We start from the raw sequence: 15,641 nt of genomic DNA, 5'->3' as shown, positions 1-15,641 counted from the left end.
TTGTTATATTTTTTAATTTATTCTTTTACTTATTTTATTCATACTATTACTAAATAAAAAATTTATCGATATGTCATGTATTCATTTTTTAACCAATGATATTTTTTCATTTGTTATGTTTCCTTAGAGGATGACACTTAAAGTTTTCCGACATTTGTATAATATTGCATGATGATATGATGATTGTATGATATTTGTTTATGTCAAATACTTATTATCTATTTTTGTCAAGAATTTTAACAAAATTAATTGAATATATAAATCTATATATTTGTGACACTTTTTTTTTACATAGAGTCAAACACTTGATCTCCATACATGTAATAAAAGATTACATACATAATTATTTGATCAAAATTACCTTTGTTTGAAGATATCTAATTAATTTATGCTTTTATAATGCTCATAATATTCTTACTATTAATATATTATTAATAAATTGAGATTTAGATTTTGAGGGTTAAGCCTTAAACATCCACATTTCTAGGCTTAAATATTATTTATTACCAATTCATACCCTATTAGACTCACTAATTAATATCATTATTATATATATTAGTTAATTACTCCTACAAAAGATATATTTACCAAATTATGCAATTGTATAGGTATCTACAAACATGCAACCATGCACTACTTTTTCCATACACTATATAGAAAACAAACATAACCATTGTAACCAAAATAAAAAAAAAAAAAAAAAAGAAAAAACAATAATACAATTTCTTACAAATTTATTATTTATGTATAATTTCTTAAAATTATCTAAATTAAGCAAATTAGATCGAAACATTGAAACTTTTAAGCTTCAAATCCACTATTTTTGCTCAAAAAAACACTCTTCTTGCCTCAACATTCTCATTTTCATTTGTTCCTCTCCAAGTGTTTAAGAAAATCGATCAAAATTACTAATGTAACTTCCAAAATTATTCCTCCCCATAAACCAAAATTCTTCATACCTCTTAATTTTTTTTAAAACATGATTCTAATCCTTATGTTTCTATATTACAATTACAGTTATAAATCCTGATCCATCTTGGAGAGTTTAATGATACACCGAAGAACACGATCCCATCGTGGACAAGTGCATAAAATAAGCATGGCTTTATGTAAGAACAAATTTTGGTTGCTAATTATATTTTTGTTTACAATGTGGTCTCTTTTGATTTGCTTAAATTATTCATCTTTGATTGATAGTGTAGCATCTGTAGCTAAATTTTATGTATATTCTGTAAATTATAATCAAGATATTCCCATTCTTACTAATCGTGGGGAGATTTCTGGTACTAGTAATATTCTTAATGTTCATGACAAAACAGAGGAAAAATCAGAGGAAAAAACAGGGGATATAGAGGAAAAAACAGGGGATATTGAATATGATGAGATTGATGAGATTTTGAATGTAGATTTGAATGATCTTATGGAAAAAAATGATCATAAACAACCTGTTAAGGTTGAAGTGAAGATTAATCGGCGTCAACCCATCAAAGATTCGAGAATTGTTAAGGAAACAAAAAAGGAGATTATTCAGAAGATCGTAAATTCTAGGAAGAAAAAGAGAAGAGGGAAATCAAAAAGAAGAAAGCCTCCTAGGAATGTAGCAATTCCAAAAGTTGTTAGTACCAATTTTAATAAAGATTCATCATTGAATAATAATGGAGTGGAGGTTGTCGCCAATGCGTCTCACCCTCCACCCCCACCACCACCTCCTCGAGTGTGCAAACCGACCCGAAAATCTGACCCGGAATCATGTTTGGGACGTTACATCTATGTACATACCCTTCCTAGGAGGTTCAATGTGGACTTACTAAGAGATTGCAAAAATCTAGACTTATGGATGGATATGTGCCAGTATGTGAAGAATTCGGGTCTAGGACCCGAGCTTTTGAATGTGGATGGGGTTTTCTCCAAATATGGGTGGTTTGCAACAAACCAATTCTTATTAGAAGTGATCTTTCACAACAGGATGAAACAGTATGATTGCTTGACTGATGATTCTTCTAAGGCAGATGCTATCTTTGTACCATTCTATGCGGGTCTTGATGTGGCCCGACATTTATGGAATACGGATTCTGGAGTAAGAGATTCGGGTGGGTTTGAGCTAGTAAAGCTACTAAAGAAGAAACCCGAGTGGAAGAAATGGTGGGGAAGAGATCATTTCTTTATAGCAGGAAGAATTACATGGGATTTTAGAAGATCCGCAAATAAAAACGACCCAGATTGGGGAACCAAATTCTTTTACTTACCCGAAACCAAAAACATGACGGGTCTAGTAATCGAATCATCTCCTTGGAATAGCAATGATTTTGGGATACCATATCCAACATATTTTCACCCAGCAAATGATGCAGAAATCTTCCAATGGCAAAACAGGATGAAAAACCATGACAGGAAGACTCTGTTTTCCTTTGCCGGAGCTCCAAGACCCGACAGACCCGACTCAATCCGTAATCAGTTGATCAAACAATGTGAAAACTCAATCAAATGTATGTTGATTCATTGCAATAACTGGAAGAACAAGTGCCATAAACCAGCAGAATTGATGAAAATGTTCCAAAATTCTATCTTCTGTTTGCAACCACCAGGAGACTCGTACACAAGAAGATCCACATTCGACTCCATACTTGCGGGTTGTATACCCGTTTTCTTTCATCCAGGTTCAGCTTACATTCAATACTTATGGCATTTCCCTAAGGAGTTTACCAAATACTCAGTTTTCATCCCAATGTATGAAGTAAGGGATGGGAAAAAGAACATACAAAGTGTTTTAGAAAATATTCCTAAACAAAAAATAGAGAAAATGAGGGAAGAAATTATAAAGTTGATACCTAAGATAATATATGGTGATCCAAGGTGTAAATTAGAGAGTTATGAAGATGCATTCGACGTCGCAGTGAAGGGGGTTGTGGAGAGGGTGAAGATGATTAAAGAAGACATGAAAGAAGGGAAAGATGATAGTTTTGGTTATGATGAAAAGCAAGCATGGAAGTATAGATGGGTTGGGAACTTGCAGGAACAACATGAATGGGATCCTTACTTCTCTGGATCTTTTGATACTAGAAACTTTACTAATTTTTAGGTTAGTATGTCTCTGTTTTGGAAGGTAAGAGGAGCATTTTTATTGCTTTTTGTTTTTGATAGTTTTTGTGATGGAAAATATATGGATGATCAGTTTTTTTCAACTATTTCATTTGCAGAATTGCAAATTGCAATTGTTCAGACTATGCATGATCTTGCACTGTACTTGCTTTTTTACTGATACCTTTTCTTTTTTAAGTATTGGTGTGGGATCTTTAAACAATCCAACATGAGTACAACTCAGGGCCGACTCCATAAGGGACAAGAGGAATCTGTGCCGAATCATCCAAAAAATTAGAAAAAATGATGCTTTGACATTTAATATTTAGGGGCCTGTAATAGACAATTGTATATTTACTAATTAGGAGCCCATAATTAATTTTTTCTCCCGGACCTCCCGATTCTCAAGGTCGGCCCTAGTACAAGTACGAAATTTGGACATTTTTTTCAACACAAATTATTAGGGGTAAAAACCGAATATCAAAATACTCCCTCATATTCACCTAATGTGTCCCATTTAACTTTTCACCAATTTTTAGGTGGTCAAATGAGACTACATGTAAAAGAAAAAAGTATAGTGTTTTTAAATTTTAATAGGGGTAAAATAGGGTTAGTAGATGTAAAGGTGTGAAAAGGTTAAGTTTAGTACGAGTAAATTAATAAAGTGAGCAAACCCAAAATAGAATTGAGACATTTAGGATGACTTGACTAAATAAGAAAATGAGACACTTAAGATGAATAGGAGGGACTATCAAAATTTGCAATTTAAATAATTTGATTATCCAAATTTTTCGATATTTAAATATTAAATTTTAAGATTTTTTTTCTCAATTTAAATTTAAATTAGTGAATGTTAATGTAAAGTTGAGTTTTCTCTAATAATATTTATAGTTGAACACCAAGTAAATAAAGTAGTAAATATATTTGGTATGCATAATTACTTAGACTCCAAAGTTCTGAAGCTACTGCATTGCATTTTTTGTTTGCAAGTTACTGCCTAGATAGACGATGGCCATACGCCCATACGGTCATACCCCTTTATCTATTATCCTAAGGTTTTTTTGTTAGCAAGCTACTGCCTTGATGGCCAATTGCGAAACCCCTCTTTCTAGTAACCTAAGCAAATGCTTTTAAGGGGGTAAGTTTAGATTTTAAAATGTCCTCTTTTGTAGGATTATATTAGGTGCTATTAGTAAAATTTAGATAATAATTATCTATCATTCAATAAAATGATCACATGCGTAATAACAACAATCGTGTCAGAGTCTTAATCTCAAAAGATTAAAGTTGACTACATGAATAAATATATCAGTTTCAATGGTTGTTCATATGGATGCATCTTCTCCATTCATTTTGATTTTTACTATATTAATTTGTAAATATGAAACTCGAGATCTTTCATATTCTTTTCTACTTCTGTCCAACAAGTCATATTTAATCTTCCTTGTCCACTTTTTAAGTCTCAAGAGCTATAACTTTCTATATTTCTTGTTTGTTCGCTAATACTTCAGTCCAAGGTTTTTGCACATGCACAAGCCATTTTGAACCATTCCCTCCACTTTTCCTCAATATTCGCAACTATGAAAACCTTTTTATGTCTTCGTTTTGAATTATTTCCATCGAAACATTCGCATTTCCGCTACTATGGATCATACAACAACTAATTTTAGGCTTGTAAAACCAACTTTGGGTGTTAAAACACCTACTTTGGTTCTTAAATCACATACTTTGGGTCTTACAACATCTACTTTTACGACTTATAACACCTACTTTATTTTTAAAACACCTACTTTAATTTTAAAACACCTACTTAGAGTATTAAAAACACCTACTTTTTGAGACTTACAACACCTATTTTGAGTCTTATAGCATTTGCTTTTATGACTTGTAACACCGATTTTATGTGTTAAAACACCTATTTTGGTTCTTATAATACTTTTCATCTCATACTTCCTCCTTAGATATAAAAACGTCTACTTTTGTATCTTATAATATCTACTTTTAAATATAAAAATGCTTAATTTTAAAATAAAAACTTATCATCTCAATTAGAGATTGTGATGAGCAGTGGCAAACTAAGTATCATATGGGTTTGTCTTTGTAATTCTAGACACTTTCAATTCTCCAACAAATTTAATTAAAAAATACATGAAAAAAGATCAAACAACAACAGCAACACAAAAACAAAACAATCAAAATCAAAACAATGGTGTTCATCTATGGCGTCCGTCAAAGCGAAGAGAACACAAGTTTAGGTCGAGGAAGAAGATAATAAATTGTTTCTATCTCAAACTTCTCTCTCGTCATTCTTTCATAAATCAGTTTATTTTATTTATATTTATTATTTTTTGTCATGCAAGGCTAGCATAAATGCTTCACTGAAAGACAAACGCTCGCAGTCAATAATTGATGTTTTCATTGAGAGAGTTATAATATAAACATCTCAACGGATCAACTATTACATAGACAGCGTCTGTAGTCCAACGGTTAGGATAATTGCCTTCCAAGCAATAGACCCGGGTTCGACTCCCGGCAGACGCATATAATTTTGTAGATTTTTCGTGCCATTCCTTTTGGCTTCAATCCTCACCAGACCAAAGGGAATTTCGTCTTTTTAAAACCGTCCATGGGAGAGAAAATTTCTGATAAAACTTTCTATGTCCCTAATCCTCTAACTTTGATCTTCGAGTTTAAGCTGTAGCAAATTCATTCAAAAAGACACGGGAGCATTATGTTTAAAGAATAAGTGTAATCTAGAAAGCTGATGAAATTTGTTAATTCTGTAAACCTAATTACCAAGTACTAACTAGACATTTATGTTGAGTAGCTCATTATTCTGGAGTTAAAATAACTGAAAGGGAGGTATTAACCTCATTTAAGAATCACTAATTAAGGTTTAAGTGAAGGTTTATGATGTATAAATATTTTGGAACCAAATTATACAAGTATGTAATAAATGACGATAAAAAATGCATTATCAATCTTGGGCTACATTCACCATCTAGCCTGTTTAAAGAAGAGAATATAAAACTTGACGGAATTATAATGGAGATTTGTGTAAGGGAAGAAAGTAGCTAATTAGGGAATATACTTGAGCAAGTAAGGTAGCTCACTAATGAGACTTTGGTGCCATAGCGTGTATGTGAGCATAATATAACTTATACCGTAGAAGTTTAATGAGCCAGGGCCCGTTAAAAGTCCGTGATCCAGCCCATCTTAGAAGGGATAAGCCTGCTAATTTTTTAAAAGGGCTAGGCTTTTATCAGGAAGGGTCAATTTTAAAAATTAGCGAGTCGGAGTGAACTTTTAAAGAATCGACATATACTGATATACTACACATAAACTCCATTACCATTTGTAAAATTATAAACTAGATAAGCTAGCTGATCTTTTTTTCAATAGGTTTTTGTTTAATTCAATAATATTAACAATAATTATTACTATAATTATTATAATACTAATAATTATAGTAATCAGAGGTGCCTGTTATGCCACTGCTTTTTTTGGGTTTTATATCTGTTGCGGGGATTGAGGCATGGCTACTACCTCCAAATGGCTCTCTGCGCATTCAATGCACACTCAAGATAATAAAATTAATCAATACTAATAATTATACTAAAATTAGAGTTGTTAAGAAATTAATAAATTAATAGCTGTACCAATTTAATGCACACTCTAGATAGTAAAATTAATTTTTTTACATAATTGGCCGGATCGGCCTGGCCAATGGACTTTGGACCCAGCATGACCAGCAATTAAAAATAATTTGACCCGCCCCACCCCGTCCATTAAAGGAATTGCCCCGACCCGGCCCATCCCGTAAAATAATAGAGAGGTTGTTTCATAGTCAATCATGGACTTGGAAAAGGAAATTTATATATAGTACTCGTTTTAGGTAGTTTTAATGGAGTCTGGAGTGATTTTGGCACGACTACTACCAAGTACTTGGCCGCTAGACTTTCATGATGATTATAGGTTTCATTGTGAATTGCAGTTGAAAATGGTTGCTTAAACATTGGAAGAAGGGGTTAGAGTTTAGAGAAACAGTATACAACCTTTTGAATGATACTGATACTGTTATCTCAATCCTAAGGTTCATCTTCAATAATAAGCTCGAGCTCTACTACGCCTAGGGCATAATGATTTTCCGAGGAAGTGTTGAAATTGCATCGCACTAACCATCGTTTCTCATTTTGCGGCAGTCCATTTCAAAGCTTGGCAGGCGATGGGTTTACCGTCACAGGGAGATGTTTTGATATTAAAGCATTGGCTAGATGTACAAAACTAGAAATATCAAACTAGACACACACACGCCTAAATTTGTCAATAATTAGAACATGTAGAACTAAAGTGGTGAAAAAATTGATATCAAATGAATCCGAGGCTAATGTGTTGTGTTTGTACTTCACAATAAAATGCGAAAAAGAACAAAACTAAAAGAAATACAATGGTAATAAGGAAAGCATCTAATTTTTTCGGGAGATTTATGACTTATCAGGAAGTTCAACACAGAAATACAATGGTAATAAGGAAAGCATCTAATTTTTTCGGGAGATTTATGACTTATCAGGAAGTTCAACGCACAACTCATCGGTTTATCTCACAGCATATAATGATTGCTACTATTTTTAGCTTCACGAAAGAGTTCTTGCTACTGCGCCAATCAAAAGTGTAACAAGCTGTAAACTAGAATCCAGGCAAGCTGTAACAAAAGCAAAGGAAATTTTGGTTTTAAGCAGTGCAAGAAACAAAAAGAATTTGGTGTATACCATTAAAAAAAGAGTCTGAGTCAGAGTCTGAGTCCGAGTCCGAGTCATCAACCCAGTATCCCGCACAAGTCAAGGTCCTGGGGGAGGAGAGTAGCTGGGTAGCAAACTGATCATACCCATGCTCCCTCCAAGGAGAGAGCAAGGCATTAAAAAAGAACCCGGTAAAAATGTTAAAAAATTAATGTGATGTTAAGGAAGAAAAAGAGCATACCAAAAAGAGTGTCATTGATGCAAATAGTCCTTCTTGGAGAAGAGCTCCATGACCACCATATTCTTCTTCGTCAATCTTCAGTATCAATGCGTAATAGCCATACACTATAGCGGTCGAAAGTGCCATAAATCTGTGATAGTAACAAAGCAAAGCATGGAGAAATCAATTACCATTCACCAGAGATAGGAAACTGAACAAAACATAATAATTAAACAAGCAAGAAGACTCTTACTCTCCTCTCTAATAAAAAATCGGCTCCATTTTAGGGTAAAAATAAAAACTAAATTTTTATCATTTAAAAGTTTACACATTTGCCACTCCAAATTACTTACTTTATTTGTTTGTCAAGTAAAATATTAAAGGCAAGAGCGGAAAGTTAAAAGTTCAGTTTACCAATTTCAGAAATGACCTATTATTTAGGAGTTGAAAAAGAAATGAGGCCTGTTGTATAAGAATTGTTTCTAACATCCAAGATTTTATAGCAATAACGCGATGCAATTAGGCCGGCGTTGTTATATAGGACAAACTGTTGGCCCGTAAAGAAGGTTTTCAAACAGAGGATGAAAGTAACTGAGAAGCGTATGCTGAGGTGGATGTGTGGTAATACTATGATGGATAGGATAAGAAACCAGGATGTAGGAAAACAGGTTGAGATGGTTTGGACATGTGCAGAGAAAAACACATGACGCCCCAGAAAGAAGGATCGAATGCATCATAGTGGAGGCCATGAGAAGTCGAGAAAGACCTAAAAGAACGTGAGAGGAACAGATTAAAAGTGACATGCATGAACTTCATCTCTCCAAGGACCTGACCAGGGATAGGGGCAGTTGGCAGCGCCTTATTCACGTCTTAGATTACTAAACTCGTCCCTTTTACCCATCGTTTGTTTTTGTTCATTGCCTTTAATTATCACTCTTTACCTTCTTCTTTACTTTTATCTTTATTTTTTGTTATTAGTTAGTATTCTATTTATTCTATTTGCAGGTTTCTCTCTCTTTGAAGACCTTTCTCGAGCCGAGGGACTTTTTGACCACACTTCCCTCTATGGGTATGAGCTACAGACGTTCTTCCTTCCCCATACCCTGATCATAGTTTTCTATAAGCGAGATACACTTGGTATGATGATGATGATGACGATGATGCTTTAGTATACAAAGTTCAATTCTCCATACCTTGGCAATGTCGTCAGAAGCTGCTCAGTTACTAATTCCAAGTTAAAGAATTCATATCAAGAAATACAGCGCCGTAGCAAATGCAATCAGTCTTTTTCAGTTCACAACAATGAAATGGAATTCAATGAACTAACTAGGAAAAGAAATCTGACTTGTAGAACAATGAGAAAATATATGATCGACCTACATTTAATGGAATTAAAAGGAGATCTAGAAGATATGGTTTGATCCTCATTTGCTAAATCTAAAACCAAGATTCATAAATTAGAATCCTCATGCTGAAACTTGGACCAGTTGTTCAAACCCAACAATGATTCAATACATCGACAAATTTCCACAACTTTCCTATCCAGATATATGATATGGGCAAATGACAACTATACAAAATCGGTTTCCCATCATTAAAATGGGTACTCATAGAAACAACTATAAGAGGGATTCCATTCAAAATATATGAGCATAGGGAATACTCATTCCTACAATACATGCTACAACGAGATTTCATATTCTTAAATGGCAATAATAACCATATAGAATAAAGAATTTAGAGTGGCAAATGCAGTGACAAGAAGAGAACTCCTAGACAAATGATTTAAGGTAAAGTTGAACACATTTACCTCACTGAGAATCTAGTACAATAATGAACAAAATAGAGCAAACATGTACAGGGGAAGGCATTTCTAAAAGAACTTACAGTATGAGCCAAATGCCTCCAACCAAAGGAATTGCACCCCAAATCAAGCCACATACTAACGCCACCACTTGTCGAGTCCAATGCAGAACATCACTTAGTTGATCCTGGTAAACATTTAAAACTCAATCATCAACACTTGGGAAAAGGAATCACCTCCAACCAATTTCTTATTGATAATCTGAAAGAGTTTGAAAATGTAACAATGGCTTCATTTAAGTATTCAATACCATTTGTCACTTGAAACCATGGATAACCCATGAAATTTTCAAAACATGAGGCACTACATTCAGATCATTTCACTCAATCTAGTTAAAAAACCATTAGTTCCAATTTATTCAATTAAATGAAGGTCCGAAGCGACAACAAAAAAACCAGTTAAGACTGATTTTCATAATAAACTTCAAGAGATCAAAGAATATTTTGGTTTTAAGCTCCAACGGTTCCATTTATTCATCATCATCATACCCGGTGTATCCCACTCATAGAAAAGTATGAACAAGGTTTGGGGAGGGGAGGAAGGCGGCAACTCATACCCATACCCAAGAGCGCGGTCAAAGAGTCACTCAGCAACAGTTCCATTTATTGTTGAGCAAAAAATCAATAATTCCCCAATTAAGAAAGAATAGAAACTTCAATTAGCTCATCAATCAAGTTAGCTTCATAAGGCGGGTGTTTGTTTGTTAACTTGGGACTTTTCATCAAAATTTTCGCACTCTCACCTCACCTCCTTATCCCCCCAAACATAGAAGAGACTTGGGATCGAAAAAGTTTTAAACCCAAGTCTCATCTTTTATGTCTCTCTAAACAAACACCCCCGGCAATGCTTTTATAGCATAATTCATAGTATTCTCTATATTAATTGTCAAAGTTTTAAGCTTAGATCAAATATTTGTAAAAACCAACATAAAAATAAGAGAAGGGAGTACATAATAAGGGTTTCCTAATCCAAGTAACATAGCCACAAGCAATACAGAAATCGCCCCATCTAAGCCTCAATTATTGATATCCAACATAAATAACTACTTGATTCTACCAAATTTATGACATAACTTGCAAACCAAGGTTAAAAAGAAAGGTAGAGAAGAGAAGTTTACCTTTTCCCAAGTAACATCAGGATCAAACAGTTTACCCAATTTAAAAGAAGCGGAATGACCATTCTGATGCTGATTGTTCAATTTTGCATTTTTCTTATCCTTCATCTTTAAATACTAAATCTTGCAACTTAAAACCCAGAACTATTAGGGTTTTTGCCCAATTAAACCTCAAAGAATGAAGGTTTAATAGGGTTTTGAGCAAGAGGGTCAAAACCGTAGGATCAAAAGATGAATTAAGGAACAAATTAGTGGTGGGTTAAGGTTGGATCTGAAAGTGACTGAATATAATCAATGGTAATGAAGATCTAAATTTACTTCTTGAAAGAGTTTTATTAGAATAAACAAAACTGGATGAGGAACCCACGTGGTTAGGTCAGCTAATGAAAAGAGTAAGACAATTGATCTGTAATGGAATTGAAAAATCTGGAATTGCGACAATAATGCAAGATAGCAAGTAAAAGGGAGAGGAAAGGGAAGATTGGTAGACTGGTAGAAGTACACCCTCCGTCGCTCTCATGTGGTATTAGTACCCAACTTATTTATATTATTTACATTTTTCACCGTTACTATTCTTGAGAAACTGTCTCTATGAGAGACGGTCCTTAAGCCCAAATCCTTAATGCTGATTTCATTAATAATGTAATAAAAAAAATTTTAAAGAGCATTATAACTCAGTAACTAGCAGAGCTCCTTTATCAAGACACTTTTCATATTTCAATGATCATTAATCTCTCCTCTTGAAAACCACTCATGTAATTATTGCATTAATCTTTAAAAATAAAAGTTTCATATTATTAATAAACATCATTAACATTTTTTTTATATTATCAGTAGAAACACCATGGATGCTTTCATGGAAGAATTCGATATTCATATAATCGTCTCTAAATTTTGCGATATTTTTGTGAAGGAAGAAGAAAGACTAATATTTGGTTCTTGATTTTTTTTATGCGTGCCAATGCCTTAAACACATGAAAGTTAACCTTTTTGCCTACGTAACACCTGAAATAACTACAAAATAACCCATAAACAAGAGCAAGGTAAAATCATCCTTGATGTGTATAATATCGATATTATGAATATGTCTACAAGATTTTAGCTTGATTGAATTTGTTGAACATAAGATATTTCATTCTTTATGAAGGTCATGTGTGAAGACAAGTTTTGGAGTAAATATTTAGTTCTATCTCCTTTTATGAAACCTTAACTAACTTGTGCAATTTAAGAAGTGTTGTCTTCATAAATTATAGTTACAGAGTTAGTAATTGCACTCATTCCACATCCTTCTTGAATATGACCAATGACTGATACACATTCTCTACTCACTTTGTAAAGGATAATCAATTATGCATTATTTAATGATGTAGTAATCAAGGTTTGTTTTATGGATTTCAAAAATATTGCATTTACCTCCATATGTGAATAGGTTTCCATTTGTGATTTGGTCTTTTGTGAATTGGATAAGTATCCAGCATCTACATATCCCATAAGAGTGGTATCTTTCTTTGATTAATGATACAATTCAAGTTTTATGGTTCCTTGAAGGTAACATAAAAAATGTTTTATCCCATTCCAATATATCTTTGTTGGTGGGTTATTATATCTTGCTAATAGATTTACAGAGAAAGTGATACTGAGTCTTGTGTTAATGGTTAGATTACTAAATACATCAAACCACTAATTGTACTTAAGAATGACACTCTAGGGCCAAGAACTTCTTCATTCTCTTCACAAGGTTAAAACAGAGCATCTTTCACATTTAATGACATCATCATTGGAGAGCTTAGTGGATGAGCTTTGTCCATATAAAATTGTATCAAGACCTTTTCAGTATAGTTAGACTTGTAGACAAAGATTCCGCTATTTAAGTATTCTATCTGTAATCTAAAATAAAATTTTTTTTTTCAAGCTCTCTCATTTCATATTTGTTTATCAAATATTTTACACTCAAGCTCATTTGGAATTTCAATGATTATTTAAATCATTAATATAAATTGCAATTATAAAAATCTTGATAGAATTTGTTTAATAAATACAGAAGGAATGATTTGACATCCTCCTTTAATGAGATATTGACTAATTGGATTATCCATTATTTCAGATTATTTTAACCCATAAAGTGACCTTTTAAGCTTTATAGAGAATATTTCTCGTAGTTTGTGATATTCTGGTAATTTTTTTCCTTTAGGGACTTTTATAAAGATGTATGTATCAAGTTTAACGTATAAATGTGTAGTCTTGACATCCATAAGTCGCATTTGTAACATATTGGAGATAGTTAAACTTAACAGAAATGTTAGTGTAGTTGCGTCAACTACTAGAGAATATGTTGTCTTGTGCCACGAGTCTTGCTTTATATCTAACAACATTATTATTCTCATTCCTTATTCATACAAATACTCATTTATAGTTGATTGATTTCACACCATTTGGTGTTTAGCTAATTTGTCCAAAGATTTTCCATTTTTTTAAGTGACTTTAGTTCTGTTTGAATTATATCTTTTAGTATTGGCCAATCGTTTTTACAACAACATTCTTCTATTGTTTTTTTTACACATCATTTAAATCAAGTGTCATATCAATGGCAATTGAATGGGCAAATATGTCATAACTATATTTATTAGTTGAAACACAATTCATTAAAGCTTTCCTGTATTTGTGTTTTTATCGTTATTTTCTCCTTTTCTATGTTTTTCATTTTCAATAGGTTTTCGTGACAACTTATTGGAGAAACAATACTAATCACATCTTTTGTGGTTTCACTCAACCTTTTGGATTTCTTTGTATTAAATTTTTTAAACCAAGTGGTTTTTCATACTTTCAACGTGCAATATATAATTTCCAGTGGCCTTGTTATCCATAAGGATTTCAATTTGTGCAAGAATAAGAGTTGCATGAATATATGATTTTGTCACTTGCTTTGTATCTACAAATGCATCAGGCAATTGATCAATGTATTGATTATGACTTTTTTTTCTAATTTCTTATTCAGATGCATTCATTATTGGATCATATATTGCCAATTGCATTGCATTCCATATGAGTTCCACTTCTTTTATGATTGGGTCCACTTTCTCTCCCCTTAAGGTCAGCAATATTGTCTCGTTAAAATGACAATTGATAAACCTAGCATTAAATATATCGCCAGCCATTTGTTCAAGATAATATTATGATTGATGGGCATTCCAATCCAATATAAGTCTCCATTCGTCTTTGTGGACCCATTTTTGTGCGTTCAGGTAGTGCAATAGGCATATATATAGCACATCCAAAAATATTTGGTTCTCGACCATGCACCAATTGTTGCGTTAAATATTTCTCATAAGCATTTTGTATCAATATTATAAATGATAATGCATATACTATTGCATGACCCCAAGCAGATGATGATAATTTTGATTTCATTTAAATGGTCCTTTAATTGATGACAACCTTTTAATTAATGATTCAACTATACCATTTTGAGTATGAACGCGAGTCAGCGTATGTTCTATGTTTATTCCAATTAAAATATAATAAATTTTTTAAAAGTTTGAGATGTAAATTTTCTTGCATTGTCAAGCCATATTCGATATAGTTATATATATTTTTTTGGGTCCAAGCTACTTGTGAATAGATCTTGAAAAACGGTTGGTACAGTTTCGGTTGGGTCATTTTTGAGTCAGGTTAGTTTCGGATCAAGTCAGTTTCAGGTCGGATCACTTTGGATTTCAAGCGGTTTCATATTAACCCAACAAGTTACCATTTTAATTTTTTCTTTGGTCAACTTTTTTTGTGGGATTTAATTATTTTCGAATTTAAAAATAGATTATCTTTTTTTCGAAAAAATTATTTACTATAGCGCCTACTAAATCATGGTAAAGTAGCAACACAATTTTTAGACAATCAAATAATAATAATTCAACATAAAGAAACATTAACAAGTAAAGATATCCGGATGACTCAAACATAATACAAAATTTAAATATTAAGAGTTGAAAGTAAAGAACATGTTAAATTAAAAAAACATTAGTTGTTTTTTTTTGTTTGTACACCTAAATGGAGAAGTTTTATACTTTTTTAACAGCTGTACAATCCAATAAATCTAACCCAATCCTGACCTGTCTAACTCGTTATTAACAAGTTTCTCAAGTTCAGTCAATTATTGGATTCAGATCAAAATTTTCGGATTTCAATACAGTTTTTTTTTTTTTTGGGTTTCAGATCAAGTTTTTTCCAAAGTTTACTTGTGTGAAAAAAAGAAAATTTGAAAAAAATAGGATTATTTAACAACTTTATTCAAAAAACAAGCTTCGTTCAAACTTTATTCCCAAAATAAGCGTCCTTACCTCCAAACCTAGGCTTGGTGTAAACTCGCTTTTACTAACAACGAATTAAAGCAAATGGTCAAAAAATAAGTCAAGGGTCAAGTCGCTGTTAGTAACAGCGACTTAAGGAGTTGACTGGTCAACTCATATGTCGCTGTTACTAACAGCGACTTAATGCGAGTTAAATTTTCCAGTTCTCCTTCTTCCTCATTTCAGTTTACTTCCTAATTCAACCTACGAGATCTCCCTCTTCTTTCCACCATTAAAAATCAACTTCAATCCTTCAAATAATCTCATCAAATTCCAAGTTTTTACT

At 32.7% G+C, this 15,641-nt stretch overlaps 2 protein-coding genes and 1 non-coding gene across 6 annotated transcripts; 2 read left to right on the top strand and 1 right to left on the bottom strand.

The window, feature by feature from the left end:
- Positions 1-1,048: 1,048 nt before the first annotated feature.
- On the top strand, positions 1,049-3,108 carry LOC130814285 (xyloglucan galactosyltransferase KATAMARI1 homolog). The gene has a single exon (XM_057680388.1). The coding sequence runs from the start codon at positions 1,049-1,051 to the stop codon at positions 3,077-3,079; it is 2,031 nt and encodes a 676-aa protein (XP_057536371.1). The 3' UTR covers positions 3,080-3,108.
- A 2,439-nt stretch (positions 3,109-5,547) lies between these two features.
- Positions 5,548-5,619, top strand: TRNAG-UCC (transfer RNA glycine (anticodon UCC)). Its single transcript has one exon. It is a non-coding gene; the product is annotated as a tRNA-Gly (tRNA).
- A 134-nt stretch (positions 5,620-5,753) lies between these two features.
- LOC130814284 (uncharacterized) lies at positions 5,754-11,527 on the bottom strand. 4 transcript variants are annotated; one of them, XM_057680385.1, is made up of 5 exons: positions 11,019-11,520; positions 9,925-10,028; positions 8,059-8,188; positions 7,848-7,953; positions 5,754-5,773 (listed from the first exon to the last, which is right to left on the bottom strand). In XM_057680385.1, exons 1-5 carry the CDS (start codon positions 11,121-11,123, stop codon positions 5,769-5,771), a joined length of 450 nt encoding a protein of 149 aa, XP_057536368.1. In that variant the 5' UTR covers positions 11,124-11,520; the 3' UTR covers positions 5,754-5,768. The 4 variants fall into 4 exon arrangements, with proteins under 4 accessions (XP_057536368.1, XP_057536369.1, XP_057536370.1 ...); XM_057680386.1 differs by lacking the exons at positions 5,754-5,773; positions 7,848-7,953 and adding an exon at positions 7,398-7,780 and having other exon boundaries at positions 11,019-11,527; XM_057680387.1 differs by lacking the exon at positions 5,754-5,773 and having other exon boundaries at positions 7,398-7,924.
- Positions 11,528-15,641: the final 4,114 nt, after the last annotated feature.

The sequence above is a fragment of the Amaranthus tricolor genome, chromosome 5, assembly GCF_026212465.1.
Source record: "Amaranthus tricolor cultivar Red isolate AtriRed21 chromosome 5, ASM2621246v1, whole genome shotgun sequence".
NCBI lineage: Eukaryota > Viridiplantae > Streptophyta > Magnoliopsida > Caryophyllales > Amaranthaceae > Amaranthus > Amaranthus tricolor.
Note: the sequence above shows the minus strand (reverse complement) of the source record. Positions and strands in the feature narration are given on the sequence as shown.

Excerpts from the sequence above, each read along its gene's own strand:
- LOC130814284 (XM_057680384.1), bottom strand. The coding sequence starts at position 11,123 with ATGAAGGATAAGAAAAATGCAAAATTGAACAATCAGCATCAGAATGGT. Across the intron at positions 10,029-11,018 it reads CTGATGTTACTTGGGAAAAG|GATCAACTAAGTGATGTTCT; the intron begins GTAAACTTCTCT and ends AATGTTTACCAG. Across the intron at positions 7,954-8,058 it reads CATCAATGACACTCTTTTTG|TTTGCTACCCAGCTACTCTC; the intron begins GTATGCTCTTTT and ends GGGTATGATCAG.
- LOC130814285 (XM_057680388.1), top strand. The coding sequence starts at position 1,049 with ATGATACACCGAAGAACACGATCCCATCGTGGACAAGTGCATAAAATA.